The 21276-nt window shown below is 44.6% G+C and overlaps 1 protein-coding gene across 1 annotated transcript in view; it reads left to right on the top strand.

Annotated features, from left to right (window-relative positions):
* The window catches only part of myrf (myelin regulatory factor), a 60951-nt gene that overhangs the window by 27726 nt on the left and 11949 nt on the right, over positions 1-21276 (top strand). The window contains exons 7-16 of the mRNA XM_045205194.1: positions 1991-2105; positions 8697-8892; positions 9161-9237; positions 9450-9560; positions 15451-15541; positions 16018-16218; positions 18665-18773; positions 19418-19527; positions 20633-20793; positions 20978-21050. Coding sequence (XP_045061129.1) covers positions 1991-2105; positions 8697-8892; positions 9161-9237; positions 9450-9560; positions 15451-15541; positions 16018-16218; positions 18665-18773; positions 19418-19527; positions 20633-20793; positions 20978-21050 — 1244 coding nt within the window. The remainder of the gene's footprint in view (positions 1-1990; positions 2106-8696; positions 8893-9160; positions 9238-9449; positions 9561-15450; positions 15542-16017; positions 16219-18664; positions 18774-19417; positions 19528-20632; positions 20794-20977; positions 21051-21276) is intronic.

Here is a 21276-nt window from a genome sequence, read left to right as displayed (position 1 = left end):
ACCAACATAGCCATCATAACCAACATAGCCATCATAACCAACATAGCCATCATAACCAACATAGCCATCATAACCAACATAACCATCATAACCAACATAGCCATCACAACCATCATAACCAACATAACCATCATAACCAACATAGCCATCATAACCAACATAGCCATCATAACCAACATAGCCATCATAACCAACATAGCCATCATAGCCATCATAACCAACATAGCCATCACAACCATCATAAACAACATAGCCATCATAACCAACATAGCCATCATAACTAACATAGCCATCATAACCAACATAGCCATCATAACCAACATAGCCATCATAACCAACATAGCCATCATAACCAACATAGCCATCATAACCAACATAGCCATCATAACTAACATAGCCATCATAGCCATCATAACCAACATAGCCATCATAACCAACATAGCCATCATAACCAACATAGCCATCACAACCATCATAAACAACATAGCCATCATAACCAACATAGCCATCATAACCAACATAGCCATCATAACCAACATAGCCATCATAACCAACATAGCCATCATAACCAACATAGCCATCACAACCATCATAAACAACATAGCCATCATAACCAACATTGTCATCATAACCAACATAGCCATCATAACCAACATAGCTGGCAGGTAGCTTAGTGGTTAAGAGCGTTGTGCCAGTAACCGAAAGGTTGCTGGTTCTAATCCCCGAGCTGACTAGGTGAAAAATCTGTCGATGTGCCCTTGAGAAAGGCACTTAACCCTAATTGCTCCTGTAAGTCGCTCTGGATAAGAGCGTCTGCTAAATGACATAAAAAAAATATATATATATATATAGTCTAACAGCTGTCATAAAATAACTGTCTCCAGGGTAGGGGAGGGAATGGCCGGCAGGGATGTAGCTCAGTTGGTAGAGCATGGCGTTTGCAACGCCAGGGTTGTGGGTTGTTTCCCACGGGGGGCCAGTATGAAAATGTATGCACTCACTTAACTGTAAGTCGCTCTGGATAAGAGCGTCTGCTAAAATGTAAAATGTAAATAGCCATCATAAACAACACAGCCATCATAACCAACACAGCCATCATAAACAACACAGCCATCATAACCAACACAGCCATCATAACCAATGTTTACCCATTACAGTATATAGAGTGTGTGACTTTCTTTCTTTTTATATACAGTGAGGGGGAAAAAGTATTTGATCCCCTGCTGATTTTGTACGTTTGCCCACTGACAAAGAAATGATCAGTCTATACTTTTAATGGTAGGTTTATTTGAACAGTGAGAGACAGAATAACAACAACAAAATCCAGAAAAAAACGATTTGCATTTTAATGAGGGAAATAAGTATTTGACCCCTCAGCAAAACATGACTTAGTACTTGGTGGCAAAACCCTTGTTGGCAATCACAGAGGTCAGACGTTTCTTGTAGTTGACATCCTTGGAGAGCTCTTTGGTCTTGGTCATGGTGGAGAGTTTGGAATCTGATTGATTGATTGCTTCTGTGGACAGGTGTCTTTTATACAGGTAACAAACTGAGATTAGGAGCACTCCCTTTAAGAGTGTGCTCCTAATCTCAGCTTGTTACCTGTATAAAAGACACCTGGGAGCCAGAAATCTTTCTGATTGAGAGGGGGTCAAATACTTATTTCCCTCATTAAAATGCAAATAATTTTTTTTGAAATGCGTTTTTCTGGATTTTTTTGTTGTTATTCTGTCTCTCACTGTTCAAATAAGCCTACCATTAAAATTATAGACTGATCATTTTCTTTGTCAGTGGGCAAACGTACAAAATCAGCAGGGGATCAAATACTTTTTTCCCTCACTGTAGTTTACTCTCTGTTAGTCAGCACCTACAAACATTTTGGGTTACACGTCAGCTCATGCTTTTATGTGAATAAAATACATAACAATGTGCAGATTAAAATGTGATCTTGTGTTTCCCCCAAACCCAGTAGACATTGTTTCTGGCCCAGGTTTGATGGTGGATGCTGATAACTCGTACCTGGACCCTAACTACCAGTGTATAAAATGGCAGCCGCACCAGCAGAACAAGTGGACTCCGCTGTATGACATCAACTGCAAAGAGCTGTAAGTGTCTCTCTGCACAGTTAACTTGACTTAAACCCTTTTGCTCCTTGATTAATTCATAGGCTACCATATGTAAATTAATATGTTATCTGTTTGTTTTGTTTTCATGAGAAATAAGCTAGTGACAAGGATATAATTTATAAAGCAGAGAGAGAGAACGAGAGAGAGAGAGGAGCGAGAGAAGGGGGGAGAGAGAGGGGGGGAGAGAGAGAGAGAGGGGGAGAGAGGGGGGAGAGAGAGAGAGGGGCGAGAGAAGGGGAGAGAGAGAGGGGGGAGAGAGGGGGGGAGAGAGGGGGAGAGAGAGAGGAGAGAGAAGGGAGAGAGAGGGGGAGAGAGAGAGGGGGGAGAAGGGGGAGAGAGAGGGGGGGAGAGAGAGAGGAGCGAGAGAAGGGGGGAGAGAGAGAGGGGGGGAGAGAGAGAGAGAGAGGGGGGAGAGAGGGGGGGAGAGAGAGAGGGGAAGAGGGGGAGAGAGGGGGAGAGAGAGAGATGTGTAATGGTATGCAGGGTGGGAGGAGAGAACAGAATGATCCAGAGAAACAGAGGGTTTTATAGATTCCTTGGAAGTGAGTGATGCGGGGGAGTGAGTAAGAGCAGGTTTCGGTTAAGAAAGAGTATGAAGGGGAGGAGAGGAGAGGGGGGTAGATAACGAGGGAAGGGAGGGGGTGGAGGAGGGGGGTGGATAACGAGGGAAGGGGAGGGGGTGGAGGAGGGGGTGGAAATGAGAGGAGCTGGTGGAGGACAAGAGGAGGGGAGGGGGGTGGAAATGAGAGGAGCTTGTGGAGGACAAGAGGAGGGGAAGGGGGTGGAAATGAGAGGAGCTGGTGGAGGACAAGAGGAGGGGGGTGGAAATGAGAGGAGCTGGTGGAGGACAAGAGGAGGGGGGGGGGGAATGAGAGGAGCTGGTGGAGGATAAATGTGCAAACACCTACTTGTGGACATTGCTATGCCGAACTGGGAAGTCTGAGATTGAGGGATGAGGGGTGGAGGTGGGGTTTAGTGCATACCGTTATGTTATCGTCATCGTAGCTGGTACACTCACGTTTAACACATTATAATCTGGAAGAAATATATGGAGTATAACATGATTAGGAATACTATTTGTCCTCGTAAGTGGGGTCTGTAAGGTCTTCAACATTTACATTTTAGTCATTTAGCAGACGCTCTTATCCAGAGCGACTTACAGGAGCAATTAGGGTTAAGTGCTTTGCTCAAGGGCACATCAACAGATTTTTCACCTAGTCGGCTCGGGGATTAGAACCAGAGACCTTTCGGTTACTGGCACAACGCTCTTAACCACTAAGCTACCTGCCGCCTTCAACATGACTCCTATACCATAGTGGGGTCTGTCTGTAAGGTCTTCAACATGACTCCTATACCATAGTGGGGTCTGTCTGTAAGGTCTTCAACATGGCTCCTATACCATAGTGGGGTCTGTCTGTAAGGTCTTCAACATGACTCCTATACCATAGTGGGGTCTGTCTGTAAGGTCTTCAACATGGCTCATATACCATAGTGGGGTCTGTCTGTAAGGTCTTCAACATGGCTCATATACCATAGTGGGGTCTGTCTGTAAGGTCTTCAACATGACTCCTATACCATAGTGGGGTCTGTCTGTAAGGTCTTCAACATGGCTTTCCTATACCATAGCTGGGGTCTGTCTGTAAGGTCTTCAACATGACTCCTATACCATAGTGGGGGTCTGTCTGTAAGGTCTTCAACATGGCTCATATACCATAGTGGGGTCTGTCTGTAAGGTCTTCAACATGACTCCTATACCATAGTGGGGTCTGTCTGTAAGGTCTTCAACATGGCTCATATACCATAGTGGGGTCTGTCTGTAAGGTCTTCACACATGACTCCTATACCATAGTGGGGTCTGTCTGTAAGGGTCTTCAACATGACTCTATACCATAGTGGGGTCTGTCTGTAAGGTCTTCAACATGACTCCTATACCATAGTGGGGTCTGTCTGTAAGGTCTTCAACATGACTCCTATACCATAGTGGGGTCTGTCTGTAAGGTCTTCAACATGACTCCTATACCATAGTGGGGTCTGTCTGTAAGGTCTTCAACATGACTCATAAACCATAGTGGAGTCTGTAAGGTCTTCAACATGACTCATAAACCATAGTGGGGTCTGTCTGTAAGGTCTTCAACATGACTCCTATACCATAGTGGGGGTCTGTCTGTAAGGTCTTCAAATGACTCATATACCATAGTGGCGTCTGTAAGGTCTTCAACATGACTCCTATACCATAGTGGGGTCTGTCTGTAAGGTCTTCAACATGACTCCTATACCATAGTGGGGTCTGTCTGTAAGGTCTTCAACATGGCTCATATACCATAGTGGGGTCTGTCTGTAAGGTCTTCAACATGACTCGTATACCATAATGCAGTCTGTAAGGTCTTCAACATGGTGTTGACTAGTGGAATTATACTGAATAAAAATATAAACGCAACATGTAAAGCGTTGGTCCCATGTTTCTTGAGCTGAAATAAAACATCCCAGAAATTTTCCATACGCACAAAAAGCGTATTTCTCAAATTTTGTGCACAAATGTGTTTACATCACTGTTAGTGATAATTTCTCCTTTGCCAAGATAATCCATCTACCTGACAGGTGTGGCATATCAAGAAGCTGATTAAACAGCATGATCATTACACAGGTGCACCTTGTGCTGGGGACAATAAAAGGCCACTCTAAAATGTGCAGTTTTGTCACACAACACATTGCCACAGATGTGTCAAGTTTTGAGGAAGCATGCAATTGGCATGCTGACGGAAGAAAAGTCCACCAGAGCTGTTGCCAGAGAATTGAATGTTCATTTCTCTACCATAATCCGCCTCCAATGTCGCTTTAGAGAATTTGGCAGTACGTCCAACCGGCCTCACAACCTCAGATCATGTGTAACCACGCCAGTCCAGGACCTCGACATCCGGCTTCTTCACCTGCAGGATCGTCTGAGACCAGCCACCCGGACAGCTGATGAAACTGTGGATTTGCACAACTGAGGAATTTCTGCACAAACTGTCAGAAACCGTCTCAGGGAAGCTCATCTGCGTTCTCGTCGTCCTCACCAGGGACTTGACCCTACTGCAGTTCGGCGTCGTAACTGACTTCAGTGGCCAAATGCTCACCTTCGATGGACACTGGCACGCTGGGGAAGTGTGCTCTTCAAGGATGAATCCCCGTTTCAACTGTACCGGGCAGATGGCGTCGTGTGGGCGAGCGGTTTGCTGATGTCAACGTTGTGAACAGAGTGCCCCATGGTGGCGGTGGGGTTATGGTATGGGCAGGCATAAGCTATGGACAATGAACACAACTGCATTTTATTGATGGCAATTTGAAAGCACATTCATCCAACGCCATCACCTCATGCTTCAGCATGTTAATGCACGGCCCCATGTCGCAAGGATCTGTACACAATTCCTGGAAGCTGAAAATGTCCCAGTTCTTCCATGGCCTGCATACTCAACAGACGTATTAACCATTAAACATGTTTGGGATGCTCTGGATCAACGTGTACGACAGTGTGTTCCAGTTCCCGCCAATATCCAGCAACTTCGCACAGCCATTGAAGAGGAGTGGGACAACATTCCACAGGCCACAATCAACAGCCTGATCAACTCTATGCGAAGGAGATGTCACGCTCCATGAGGCAAATGGTGGTCACACCAGATACTGACTGGTTTTCTGATCCACGCCCCTACCATTTTTGAAAAAGGGATCTGTGACCAATTGTGATGAGGTGTGAATGAAGGAGTCAGGAGCAGGAGGTAAAACACTGAAGTACAGAGTTTATTCCGTTTACATAAATAAAACGCACCCAGCGTCAAAACGAAACTATCACAAGGGAAAATATTCTACCTTGGCAATAACAAATGGAAGAGTAGCTCAACCGAGCTCCTCGCTCTCACAATGAAACAATCACTCACAAAGACAAGGGGAACAGAGGGAACACTTATACACATACTAATTAGGGGAATGAGCACCAGGTGTGTGATGAGTGATGGGATCGGCAGTAGCTAGTAAGCCGGTGACGACGAACGCCGAAACCTGCCCGAACAAGGAGGGGAGGCAGCCTCGGCGGAAGTCGTGACACCAATAGATGCATATCTGTATTCCCAGTCATGTGGAATCCATAGATTAGGGCCTAATGCATTTATTATATAACTCAGTAAAGTCTTTGAAATTGTTGCATGTTGCGTTTATATTTTTATTCAGTGTATATTCTCCTGTATTGGAAGGACACAGACAAAAATTAGCCTGTTAACACTTTTGATAATGTTGTTTATTTGGGATTTGTGTGGACATGTGTGGACATATCATTGGATGACTGAGTAAAGCCTTTTAGTGAGAACAATAAAAAAGAGAAGCAAGATTTCAAACCTATTGATGAACCTATTGATGAACCTATTGATGAATCTAGTGATGAACCTATTGATGAATCTAGTGATGAACCTATTGATGAATCTAGTGATGAACCTATTGATGAACCTATTGATGAACCTATTGATGAACCTATTGATGAATCTAGTGATGAACCTAGTGATGAACCTATTGATGAACCTATTGATGAACCTATTGATGAACCTAGTGATGAACCTATTGATGAACCTATTGATGAACCTAGTGATGAACCTAGTGATGAACCTATTGATGAACCTATTGATGAACCTATTGATGAACCTATTGATGAACCTAGTGATGAATCTAGTGATGAACCTATTGATGAACCTATTGATGAACCTATTGATGAATCTATTGATGAACCTATTGATGAACCTAGTGATGAACCTATTGATGAACCTATTGATGAACCTATTGATGAACCTATTGATGAACCTATTGATGAACCTATTGATGAACCTATTGATGAACCTAGTGATGAACCTAGTGATGAACCTATTGATGAACCTATTGATGAAGCTAGTGATGAACCTATTGATGAACCTATTGATGAACCTATTGATGAATCTAGTGATGAACCTATTGATGAACCTATTGATGAACCTATTGATGAATCTAGTGATGAACCTATTGATGAATCTATTGATGAACCTATTGATGAACCTATTGATGAATCTATTGATGAACCTATTGATGAACCTATTGATGAACCTATTGATGAATCTAGTGATGAACCTATTGATGAACCTATTGATGAACCTATTGATGAATCTAGTGATGAACCTATTCAAATCAAATCACATTTTATTGGTTGTGTACACAGTTTAGCAAGTGTTATGGCGGGTGCAGCAAAATGCTTATGTTCCTGTCAATCAATGCAGTAAATGTCAACAAGGACACAATAATAACAAATAATACAAGTATCTAACATTTAGTACAGCAGGAGAAATATAAACAGTATGTAGACATTATTAAAGTGACCAGTGTTCAATGACTCTATGTACATAGGGCAGCAGTCCCTAAGGTGCAGGGTAGAGAACCCAGTGGTAGCCCACTAGTAACAGTGACTGAGGGGCAGAGTAGGGTAGTGGGCAGAGGGCAGGGTACTGGACAGAGGGCAGGGTAGTGGGCAGAGGGCAGGGTAGTGGGCAGAGGGCAGGGTAGTGGGCAGAGGGCAGGGTAGTGGGCAGAGGGCAGGGTAGTGGGCAGAGGGCAGGGTAGTGGGCAGAGGGCAGGGTACTGGGCAGAGGGCAGAGGGCAGGGTACTGGGCAGAGGGCAGAGGGTAGTGGGAGAGGGTAGGGAAGTGGGCAGAGGGCAGGGTAGTGGACAGAGGGCAGGGTAGTGGGCAGAGGGCAGGGTACTGGACAGAGGGCAGGGTAGTGGGCAGAGGGCAGGGTACTGGGCAGAGGGCAGGGTAGTGGGCAGAGGGCAGGGTAGTGGGCAGAGGGCAGGGTAGTGGGCAGAGGGCAGGGTACTGGGCAGAGGGCAGGGTACTGGGCAGAGGGCAGAGGGTAGAGGGTAGGGAAGTGGGCAGAGGGCATGGGTAGTGGACAGAGGGCAGGGTACTGGGCAGAGGGCAGGGTAGTGGGCAGAGGGCAGGGTAAGCTGTTTAACAGTCTAATGGCCTGGAGATAGAAGCTGTTTTTCAGTCTATTGATCCTAGCTTTGATGCACCTGTACTGTCTCCTCCTTCTAGGTGATAGTGGGGTTGAACAGGCCGTGGCTCGGGTGGCTGAGGTCCTTGATAATTGATGAACCTTTGTGAACCTTGCCTCTAACCAATCAGAGTATCAAAGCCAATGACACATTTTCAAAACACCACTTTACCCACGTGTGTTCTGGCTCTTGCCCAACCCATCAGTTTGTGGGACCAATCAGAACGGTTAGAATTTGTTTGTGTTCTAGAAATCGTCAGGGAGATACTCAGATCCAGACTCATTGAGGAGAAGAATCTAACGTCTGTGGGCGTGGCCTAGCGTTTGGGTAGCCAGGCAGATGTGAACCAATCCCTTTTACACAAACCTCTCTTTTCATCCAACCCTCCATATTTAGCTCAATGAGTGCAAGTACAATGACAGAGAACATAGAGTATATGAACCGAATGATGAACTTCTATGAAATGATTGACCAAACCTTATAGACTGAACTCTCTCTCCATCCATCTCTCCCTCCCTCTCTAGCCCGATGCCCACCTATCGCGTTGACGCTGATAAAGGCTTTAACTTCTCCCTGGCGGACGACGCCTTCGTGTGTCAGAAGAAAAATCACTTCCAGGTCACCGTGTACTGCGGCATGCTGGGAGATCCCAAGTACATCAAGACCAGCGAGGGCCTCCAGCCTATCGACTGCTTCTATCTCAAACTCAATGGGGTTAAGGTGAGGGAGGAGAGGTGATCCACTTTGTGAATCCCTAATCATCCCCTAGCCTTTAGCTCCTAGCTGACGTCCCTCCTGTAGATGTAAGATCATTGGATAGGTTTTAAACAAAATGATTGGTTCAACTTGCCTTCTGATTAGCAAGGGGGAGGTTTGGCCACCTATCCAATCCCTTCAGGTCTACATGAGGAAGGGGCCAGGGTTTGATTTAATTTAATACTACTTTCTTTCATCAACTGACTGAATCGTCTCCTGTGTTGCCTTCCAGCTGGAAGCCATGAACCAGTCCATCAACGTGGAGCAGTCCCAGTCAGACCGCAGCAAGAGACCATTCAAACCAGTACTGTGAGTCTCTGTCTCCTAGCACTGATTTGGCTATTAGCTAGAGAATGATTGTGATCCCTCTGAATGAGACCGTCTGCTAAATTACTCAAATGTAAATAGGTCACGGAGGGAGGAAAATACTGTATATGAGAGGGGAAGGCAAAGACACCATTTTGAAAAAGTCGAAAAGGTAATTTTTAACGTGTCATTTGTAATGTTTAACGTGTTTTCAGGGTGACACTACCCCCGGAGCAGGTTACCAAGGTAACAGTGGGACGACTACACTTCAGTGAGACCACAGCCAATAACATGAGGAAGAAAGGCAAACCCAACCCTGACCAGAGGTAAAATACTAACACACCCTGACCAGAGGTAATATACTAACACACCCCACCCTGACCAGAGGTAATATACTAACACACCCCACCCTGACCAGAGGTAATATACTAACACACCCCACCCTGACCAGAGGTAATATACTAACACACCCCACCCTGACCAGAGGTAATATACTAACACACCCCACCCTGACCAGAGGTAATATACTAACACACCCCACCCTGACCAGAGGTAATATACTAACACACCCCACCCTGACCAGAGGTAATATACTAACACACCCTGACCAGAGGTAATATACTAACACACCCCACCCTGACCAGAGGTAATATACTAACACACCCTGACCAGAGGTAATATACTAACACACCCCACCCCTGACCAGAGGTAATATACTAACACACCCCACCCTGACCAGAGGTAATATACTAACACACCCCACCCTGACCAGAGGTAATATACTAACACACCCTGACCAGAGGTAATATACTAACACACCCCACCCTGACCAGAGGTAATATACTAACACACCCTGACCAGAGGTAATATACTAACACACCCCACCCCTGACCAGAGGTAATATACTAACACACCCCACCCTGACCAGAGGTAATATACTAACACACCCCACCCTGACCAGAGGTAATATACTAACACACCCCACCCTGACCAGAGGTAATATACTAACACACCCCACCCTGACCAGAGGTAATATACTAACACACCCCACCCTGACCAGAGGTAATATACTAACACACCCCACCCTGACCAGAGGTAATATACTAACACACCCACCCTGACCAGAGGTAATATACTAACACACCCTGACCAGAGGTAATATACTAACACACCCCACCCCTGACCAGAGGTAATATACTAACACACCCCACCCTGACCAGAGGTAATATACTAACACACCCCACCCTGACCAGAGGTAATATACTAACACACCCCACCCTGACCAGAGGTAATATACTAACACACCCCACCCTGACCAGAGGTAATATACTAACACACCCTGACCAGAGGTAATATACTAACACACCCCACCCTGACCAGAGGTAATATACTAACACACCCCACCCTGACCAGAGGTAATATACTAACACACCCCACCCTGACCAGAGGGTAATATACTAACACACCCTGACCAGAGGTAATATACTAACACACCCTGACCAGAGGTAATATACTAACACACCCTGACCAGAGGTAATATACTAACACACCCCACCCTGACCAGAGGTAATATACTAACACACCCTGACCAGAGGTAATATACTAACACACCCCACCCTGACCAGAGGTAATATACTAACACACCCCACCCTGACCAGAGGTAATATACTAACACACCCCACCCTGACCAGAGGTAATATACTAACACACCCCACCCTGACCAGAGGTAATATACTAACACACCCCACCCTGACCAGAGGTAATATACTAACACACCCTGACCAGAGGTAATATACTAACACACCCCACCCTGACCAGAGGTAATATACTAACACACCCTGACCAGAGGGTAATATACTAACACACCCCACCCTGACCAGAGGTAATATACTAACACACCCCACCCTGACCAGAGGTAATATACTAACACACCCCACCCTGACCAGAGGTAATATACTAACACACCCTGATCAGAGGTAATATACTAACACACCCCACCCTGACCAGAGGTAATATACTAACACACCCCACCCTGACCAGAGGTAATATACTAACACACCCCACCCTGACCAGAGGTAATATACTAACACACCCCACCCTGACCAGAGGTAATATACTAACACACCCCATCCTGACCAGAGGTAATATACTAACACACCCCACCCTGACCAGAGGTAATATACTAACACACCCCACTCTGACCAGAGGTAATATACTAACACACCCCACCCTGACCAGAGGTAATATACTAACACACCCCACCCTGACCAGAGGTAATATACTAACACACCCCACCCTGACCAGAGGTAATATACTAACACACCCCACCCTGACCAGATGTAATATACTAACACACCCTGACCAGAGGTAATATACTAACACACCCCACCCTGACCAGAGGTAATATACTAACACACCCTGACCAGAGGTAATATACTAACACACCCCACCCTGACCAGAGGTAATATACTAACACACCCCACCCTGACCAGAGGTAATATACTACACACACCCCACCCTGACCAGAGGTAATATACTAACACACCCTGACCAGAGGTAATATACTAACACACCCTGACCAGAGGTAATATACTAACACACCCCACCCCTGACCAGAGGTAATATACTAACACACCCCACCCTGACCAGAGGTAATATACTAACACACCCTGACCAGAGGTAATATACTAACACACCCCACCCTGACCAGAGGTAATATACTAACACACCCCAACCTGACCAGAGGTAATATACTAACACACCCTGACCAGAGGTAATATACTAACACACCCCACCCTGACCAGAGGTAATATACTAACACACCCTGACCAGAGGTAATATACTAACACACCCCACCCTGACCAGAGGTAATATACTAACACACCCTGACCAGAGGTAATATACTAACACACCCCTGACCAGAGGTAATATACTAACACACCCCACCCTGACCAGAGGTAATATACTAACACACCCCACCCTGACCAGAGGTAATATACTAACACACCCTGACCAGAGGTAATATACTAACACACCCTGACCAGAGGTAATATACTAACACACCCCACCCTGACCAGAGGTAATATACTAACGCACCCCACCCTGACCAGAGGTAATATACTAACACACCCCACCCTGACCAGAGGTAATATACTAACACACCCCACCCTGACCAGAGGTAATATACTAACACACCCCACCCTGACCAGAGGTAATATACTAACACACCCTGACCAGAGGTAATATACTAACACACCCCACCCTGACCAGAGGTAATATACTAACACACCCTGACCAGAGGTAATATACTAACACACCCCACCCTGACCAGAGGTAATATACTAACACACCCCACCCTGACCAGAGGTAATATACTAACACACCCCACCCTGACCAGAGGTAATATACTAACACACCCTGACCAGAGGTAATATACTAACACACCCCACCCTGACCAGAGGTAATATACTAACACACCCCACCCTGACCAGAGGTAATATACTAACACACCCCACCCTGACCAGAGGTAATATACTAACACACCCCACCCTGACCAGAGGTAATATACTAACACACCCCACCCTGACCAGAGGTAATATACTAACACACCCCACCCTGACCAGAGGTAATATACTAACACACCCTGACCAGAGGTAATATACTAACACACCCCACCCCTGACCAGAGGTAATATACTAACACACCCCACCCTGACCAGAGGTAATATACTAACACACCCCACCCTGACCAGAGGTAATATACTAACACACCCCACCCTGACCATAGGTAATATACTAACACACCCTGACCAGAGGTAATATACTAACACACCCCACCCTGACCAGAGGTAATATACTAACGCACCCCACCCTGACCAGAGGTAATATACTAACACACCCTGACCAGAGGTAATATACTAACACACCCCACCCTGACCAGAGGTAATATACTAACACACCCCACCCTGACCAGAGGTAATATACTAACACACCCCACCCTGACCAGAGGTAATATACTAACACACCCCACCCTGACCAGAGGTAATATACTAACACACCCCACCCTGACCAGAGGTAATATACTAACACACCCTGACCAGAGGTAATATACTAACACACCCCACCCTGACCAGAGGTAATATACTAACACACCCCACCCTGACCAGAGGTAATATACTAACACACCCCAACCTGACCAGAGGTAATATACTAACACACCCTGACCAGAGGTAATATACTAACACACCCTGACCAGAGGTAATATACTAACACACCCCACCCTGACCAGAGGTAATATACTAACACACCCCACCCTGACCAGAGGTAATATACTAACACACCCTGACCAGAGGTAATATACTAACACACCCCACCCCGACCAGAGGTAATATACTAACACACCCCACCCTGACCAGAGGTAATATACTAACACACCCTGACCAGAGGTAATATACTAACACACCCTGACCAGAGGTAATATACTAACACACCCCACCCTGACCAGAGGTAATATACTAACACACCCCACCCTGACCAGAGGTAATATACTAACACACCCCACCCTGACCAGAGGTAATATACTAACACACCCCACCCTGACCAGAGGTAATATACTAACACACCCCACCCTGACCAGAGGTAATATACTAACACACCCCACCCTGACCAGAGGTAATATACTAACACACCCTGACCAGAGGTAATATACTAACACACCCCACCCTGACCAGAGGTAATATACTAACACACCCTGACCAGAGGTAATATACTAACACACCCCACCCTGACCAGAGGTAATATACTAACACACCCCACCCTGACCAGAGGTAATATACTAACACACCCCACCCTGACCAGAGGTAATATACTAACACACCCTGACCAGAGGTAATATACTAACACACCCCACCCTGACCAGAGGTAATATACTAACACACCCTGACCAGAGGTAATATACTAACACACCCCACCCTGACCAGAGGTAATATACTAACACACCCCACCCTGACCAGAGGTAATATACTAACACACCCCACCCTGACCAGAGGTAATATACTAACACACCCCACCCTGACCAGAGGTAATATACTAACACACCCCACCCTGACCAGAGGTAATATACTAACACACCCCACCCCGACCAGAGGTAATATACTAACGCACCCCACCCTGACCAGAGGTAATATACTAACACACCCTGACCAGAGGTAATATACTAACACACCCCACCCTGACCAGAGGTAATATACTAACACACCCCACCCTGACCAGAGGTAATATACTAACACACCCCACCCTGACCAGAGGTAATATACTAACACACCCCACCCTGACCAGAGGTAATATACTAACACACCCCACCCTGACCAGAGGTAATATACTAACACACCCCACCCTGACCAGAGGTAATATACTAACACACCCCACCCTGACCAGAGGTAATATACTAACACACCCTGACCAGAGGTAATATACCACACCACCCTGACCAGAGGTAATATACTAACACACCTGACCAGAGGTAATATACTAACACACCCCACCCTGACCAGAGGTAATATACTAACACACCCCACCCTGACCAGAGGTAATATACTAACACACCCCACCCTGACCAGAGGTAATATACTAACACACCCTGACCAGAGGTAATATACTAACGCACCCCACCCTGACCAGAGGTAATATACTAACACACCCCACCCTGACCAGAGGTAATATACTAACACACCCCACCCTGACCAGAGGTAATATACTAACACACCCTGACCAGAGGTAATATACTAACGCACCCCACCCCGACCAGAGGTAATATACTAACACACCCCAACCTGACCAGAGGTAATATACTAACACACCCTGACCAGAGGTAATATACTAACGCACCCCACCCCGACCAGAGGTAATATACTAACACACCCCACCCTGACCAGAGGTAATATACTAACACACCCCACCCTGACCAGAGGTAATATACTAACACACCCCAACCTGACCAGAGGTAATATACTAACGCACCCCACCCTGACCAGAGGTAATATACTAACACACCCCACCCTGACCAGAGGTAATATACTAACACACCCCACCCTGACCAGAGGTAATATACTAACACACCCCACCATTTAAAAGGTGTTTACTTTCCGTTATCAAATAAATGTAATGAAAATACAAAGACACAAATGTGTGAATCGTTTTGAATTGTTTTGCTTCGTAGGTACTTCATGTTGGTGGTGGCGCTGCAGGTCCAGGCCCACAGTCAGAGCTTCACGGTGGCCGCGCAGGTGTCGGAGAGGATCATCGTCAGGGTAACCTCTGTCAGTTTGGCCGTGTCTGTCTGACCGTCCTCCTCTGATCAGTATTTACCAGCAGGAAATAAACTGACATTCACATTTACATTTACATCATTTAGCAGACGCTCTTATCCAGAGCGACTTACGAATTGAAGTCGGGTTGTGCTCACGATTCCAAAATTGGAACTTTTGGTTTCCTTACCGAATTGAAATGGAATTGAGCCCAACTCTGATACCCATCTTTCTGCATCTGTTATGGTCTAGATTCTTTGTTCTGTAAATATAATAATAAATCATGTTTTCTTTAGATCTGTGTTGAGGCTCTTACGAATTCCCTGCAGATCATCTAAACATGTTTAGGAAGCTACTCAGTGTAGAACTAGCACTGCAAACGGAAGAGGAGTCCAGGACTGATTACATACGTAACTCTAATCATATTTTCTCAGTCTAAATATCTCTGTTTTGTCTGTCCCTTCCTCTCTGGGTTTCAGGCGTCTAACCCAGGTCAGTTTGAGAGTGACAGTGAGGTTCTGTGGCAGCGCGGCCAGCTGGCTGACTCAGTCTACCACCACGGCCGGGTCGGCATCAACACCGACCGGCCAGACGAGGCCATGGTCATCCACGGCAACCTGAAGGTCATGGGGTCACTGGTGCACCCTTCGGACATACGGGCTAAAGAGAACGTCCACGAGGTGAGGGGGGTGTTCTGTCTGTCTGTCTGTCTGCATGTGTTTGTGTAGTTATGAAAATGCATGCTCGATCTTCATCAAAATATTCCCTGAGATAATTGTTTTTTATTTGTACTATGCAATATTACAATAATTCACAACATGTTATATCCTGTTTTCTGTTCATTGTCCTGAAACCATACAGCCATCTAACTGTAGCTATAAGCTCTGTATGTTCTGTATGTTCTATAAGTTCTGTATGTTCTATATGTTCTGTATGTTCTATATGTTCTGTATGTTCTATATGTTCTGTACGTTCTATAAGTTCTGTATGTTCTATATGTTCTATATGTTCTGTATGTTCTATATGTTCTATATGTTCTGTATGTTCTATATGTTCTGTATGTTCTGTATGTTCTATATGTTCTGTATGTTCTATATGTTCTGCATGTTCTATATGTTCTATATGTTCTGTATGTTCTGTATGTTCTGTATGTTCTGTATGTTCTATATGTTCTGTATGTTCTGTATGTTCTGTATGTTCTGTATGTTCTGTATGTTCTATATGTTCTGTATGTTCTATATGTTCTATGTGTTCTATGTGTTCTGTATGTTCTATATGTTCTGTATGTTCTGTATGTTCTGTATGTTCTGTATGTTCTATATGTTCTATATGTTCTGTATGTTCTGTATGTTCTGTATGTTCTGTATGTTCTGTATGTTCTATATGTTCTATGTGTTCTGTATGTTCTGTATGTTCTGTATGTTCTATATGTTCTGTATGTTCTGTATGTTCTATATGTTCTGTATGTTCTGTATGTTCTATATATTCTGTATGTTCTATATGTTCTGTATGTTCTGTATGTTCTGTATGTTCTATATGTTCTGTATGTTCTGTATGTTCTGTATGTTCTGTATGTTCTATATGTTCTGTATGTTCTATATGTTCTATGTGTTCTATATGTTCTATATGTTCTGTATGTTCTGTATGTTCTATATGTTCTGTATGTTCTGTATGTTCTGTATGTTCTATAAGTTCTGTATGTTCTATATGTTCTATATGTTCTGTATGTTCTATATGTTCTATATGTTCTGTATGTTCTATATGTTCTGTATGTTCTATATGTTCTGTATGTTCTATATGTTCTGCATGTTCTATATGTTCTATATGTTCTGTATGTTCTGTATGTTCTGTATGTTCTATATGTTCTGTATGTTCTGTATGTTCTGTATGTTCTGTATGTTCTGTATGTTCTATATGTTCTGTATGTTCTATATGTTCTATGTGTTCTATGTGTTCTGTATGTTCTATATGTTCTGTATGTTCTGTATGTTCTGTATGTTCTGTATGTTCTATATGTTCTGTATGTTCTGTATGTTCTGTATGTTCTGTATGTTCTGTATGTTCTGTATGTTCTATATGTTCTATGTGTTCTGTATGTTCTGTATGTTCTGTATGTTCTATATGTTCTGTATGTTCTATATGTTCTATATGTTCTATGTGTTCTGTATGTTCTGTATGTTCTATATGTTCTGTATGTTCTGTATGTTCTATATGTTCTATATGTTCTGTATGTTCTGTATGTTCTGTATGTTCTGTATGTTCTATATGTTCTGTATGTTCTATATGTTCTATGTGTTCTATATGTTCTATATGTTCTGTATGTTCTGTATGTTCTATATGTTCTGTATGTTCTGTATGTTCTGTATGTTCTATATGTTCTGTATGTTCTATATGTTCTATGTGTTCTATATGTTCTATATGTTCTGTATGTTCTGTATGTTCTATATGTTCTGTATGTTCTATATGTTCTATATGTTCTATATGTTCTGTATGTTCTGTATGTTCTATATGTTCTGTATGTTCTGTATGTTCTGTATGTTCTGTATGTTCTGTATGTTCTATGTGTTCTATGTGTTCTGTATGTTCTGTATGTTCTATATGTTCTGTATGTTCTGTATGTTCTATATATTCTGTATGTTCTATATGTTCTGTATGTTCTGTATGTTCTGTATGTTCTATATGTTATGTATGTTCTATATGTTCTATGTGTTCTATGTGTTCTATATGTTCTATATGTTCTATATGTTCTATATGTTCTGTATGTTCTGTATGTTCTGTAAGTTCTGTATGTTCTGTATGTTCTATATGTTCTGTATGTTCTGTATGTTATATATGTTATATGTGTTCTATGTGTTCTGTATGTTCTGTATGTTCTGTATGTTCTATATGTTCTGTATGTTCTATATGTTATGTATGTTCTATATGTTCTATATGTTCTGTATGTTCTATATGTTCTGTATGTTCTATAAGTTCTGTATGTTCTGTATGTAGCTCCATAGTAACATCCATACATTGTCATCCTCTGTGTGTGTGTGTGTGTGTGTGTGTGTGTGTGTGTGTGTGTGTGTGTGTGTGTGTGTGTGTGTGTGTGTGTGTGTGTGTGTGTGTGTGTTTGTTTGTTTTCAGGTGGACACTACAGACAACCTGAAGCGGATCAGTCAGATGAGGCTGGTTCATTATCAGTACAAGCCAGAGTTTGCTTCCAGCATGGGCATAGACACCAGCCCAGAGACTGGTAACATATACAACACCTTGTTTTAGGTTATACATTATAGACAACCAATAGACAACCAATAGCAACCAATAGCAACCAATTGCAATCAATATCCAACCCATAGCACTAGAAATCTATTGTATTCCCACCCTACCTGTATACATGCTGCTTCACCATATTGTCTGTCTCTACCTGTATACATGCTGCTTCACCATATTGTCTGTCTCTACCTGTATACATGCTGCTTCACCATATTGTCTGTCTCTACCTGTATACATGCTGCTTCACCATATTGTCTGTCTCTACCTGTATACATGCTGCTTCACCATATTGTCTGTCTTTATCTGTATACATGCTGCTGTTACTGACCTCTGTTGTATCCCATTCTACAATGTCTCCAGGAGCTTACAGTACTGTGTTGTTTTATCTAGGAGTGATAGGAGCTTACAGTACTGGGTTGTTTTATCTAGGAGTGATAGGAGCTTACAGTACTGTGTTGTTTTATCTAGGAGTGATAGGAGCTTACAGTACTGGGTTGTTTTATCTAGGAGTGATAGAATCTTACAGTACTGGGTTGTTTTATCTAGGAGTGATAGGATCTTACAGTACTGTGTTGTATTATCTAGGAGTGATAGGAGCTTACAGTACTGGGTTGTTTTATCTAGGAGTGATAGCTCAGGATGTGCAGCAGATCCTGCCTGAAGCCGTGAAGGAGGGAGGAGACGTGATCTGTTCCAATGGAGAGACCATCCCAAAACTACTGGTGGTTAACAAGGTAACACACACACACACAGCAACCAGGAAGACCATCCCTAAACTACTGGTGGTCAACAAGGTAACACACACACACACAGCAACCAGGAAGACCATCTCTAAACTACTGGTGGTCAACAAGGTGAGACACACACACACAGCAACCAGGAAGACCATCCCTAAACTACTGGTGGTCAACAAGGTAACACACACACACACAGCAACCAGGAAGACCATCCCTAAACTACTGGTGGTCAACAAGGTGAGACACACAGCAACCAGGAAGACCATCCCTAAACTACTGGTGGTCAACAAGGTAACACACACAGCAACCAGGAAGACCATCCCTAAACTACTGGTGGTCAACAAGGTAACACACACACACAGCAACCAGGAAGACCATCCCTAAACTACTGGTGGTCAACAAGGTAACACACACACACACAGCAACCAGGAAGACCATCCCTAAACTACTGGTGGTCAACAAGGTGAGACACACACACACAGCAACCAGGAAGACCATCCCTAAACTACTGGTGGTCAACAAGGTGAGACACACACACACAGCAACCAGGAATGCTGTTTCTACCTCCTTAGAAACTGGAAATCCTCCAACTGAGATTTCTGAAGAACCCGAGAACAGACATTGACTTCTGTGCCTCCCTCTCTCCCTCTCTCCCTCCCTCCCTCCCTCTCCTTCCCTCCCTCTCCTTCCCTCCCTCCCTCCCTTCCTCCCTCCCTCCCTCCCTCCCTCCCTCCCTCTCTCCTCCCTCTCTCCTCTCTCCTCCCTCCCTCTCTCCTCCCTCCTCCATCCCTCTCTCCTCACTCTTCCCTCTCTCCTCCCTCCTCCCTCCCTCCCCCCTCTCTCCCTATCCCATCCGTCCCTTCCTCCCACCCCACCCCACCCACCCTCCCCCTCCCTCCCTCCCTCCCTCCCTCCCTCCCCCTACCTCTCTCTCTCCCTACCATCCCTCTCTCCCTTCCCTCGCTCTCTCTCTCCATCTCTCTCCCCCTCTTTCTCCATCTCTCTCCCGCCTCCCTCTCTCTACCCCCCTCCCTCCCCCTCCCCTCCCCTCCCCTCCTCTCTCCCCCTCCCTCCCCCCTCCCTCCCTCTCTGTCTTTCCTAGGACCGTATCTTCATGGAGAATGTTGGTGCAGTAAAGGAGCTGTGTAAACTGACTGACAACCTGGAGACTCGTATAGATGAGTTAGAGCGCTGGAGCAGGAAGCTGGCCAAACTCCGTCGTCTGGACAGCATGAAGAGTACTGTCAGCGGAGGCACCATCAGGTGAGGCACACATTATATGTCAAATACTTTGTAAGAGGAGCACTTGATTTCGTTTGGAGTTGCAGTTAGAACTATTGGTACTATTCCATTGGTAATCAAGCGCTGGTCCAGTATTTTAAATGATTTAACATACTGAATGTATTTGGTGGATGATTAAATGTTTTCTTCCTGTCTCTGTCTCCAGCCAATCAGGAAGCCAGTTCAGCAGGACAGGAAGTGGTCCCCTGAAGAAGAAGACAGTCAAACCTGGGAGCAAGGTAGATGTTTCCTTACACCAGCAGAACTCTCTCTCTCTCTCTCTCTCTCTCTCTCTCTCTCTCTCTCTCTCTCTCTCTCTCTCTCTCTCTCTCGTCTCTCTCTCTCTCTCTCCGTCTCTCCCTCTCTCTCTCGCTCTCTCTCTCTCTCTCTCGTCTCTCTCTCTCTCTCTCTCTCTCTCTCTCTCTCTCTCTCTCTCTCTCTCTCTCTCTCTCTCTCTCTCTCTCT

Source organism: Coregonus clupeaformis, chromosome 19 (assembly GCF_020615455.1).
Source record: "Coregonus clupeaformis isolate EN_2021a chromosome 19, ASM2061545v1, whole genome shotgun sequence".
Lineage (NCBI taxonomy): Eukaryota > Metazoa > Chordata > Actinopteri > Salmoniformes > Salmonidae > Coregonus > Coregonus clupeaformis.
This window is presented reverse-complemented; position numbering and strand designations above follow the sequence as displayed.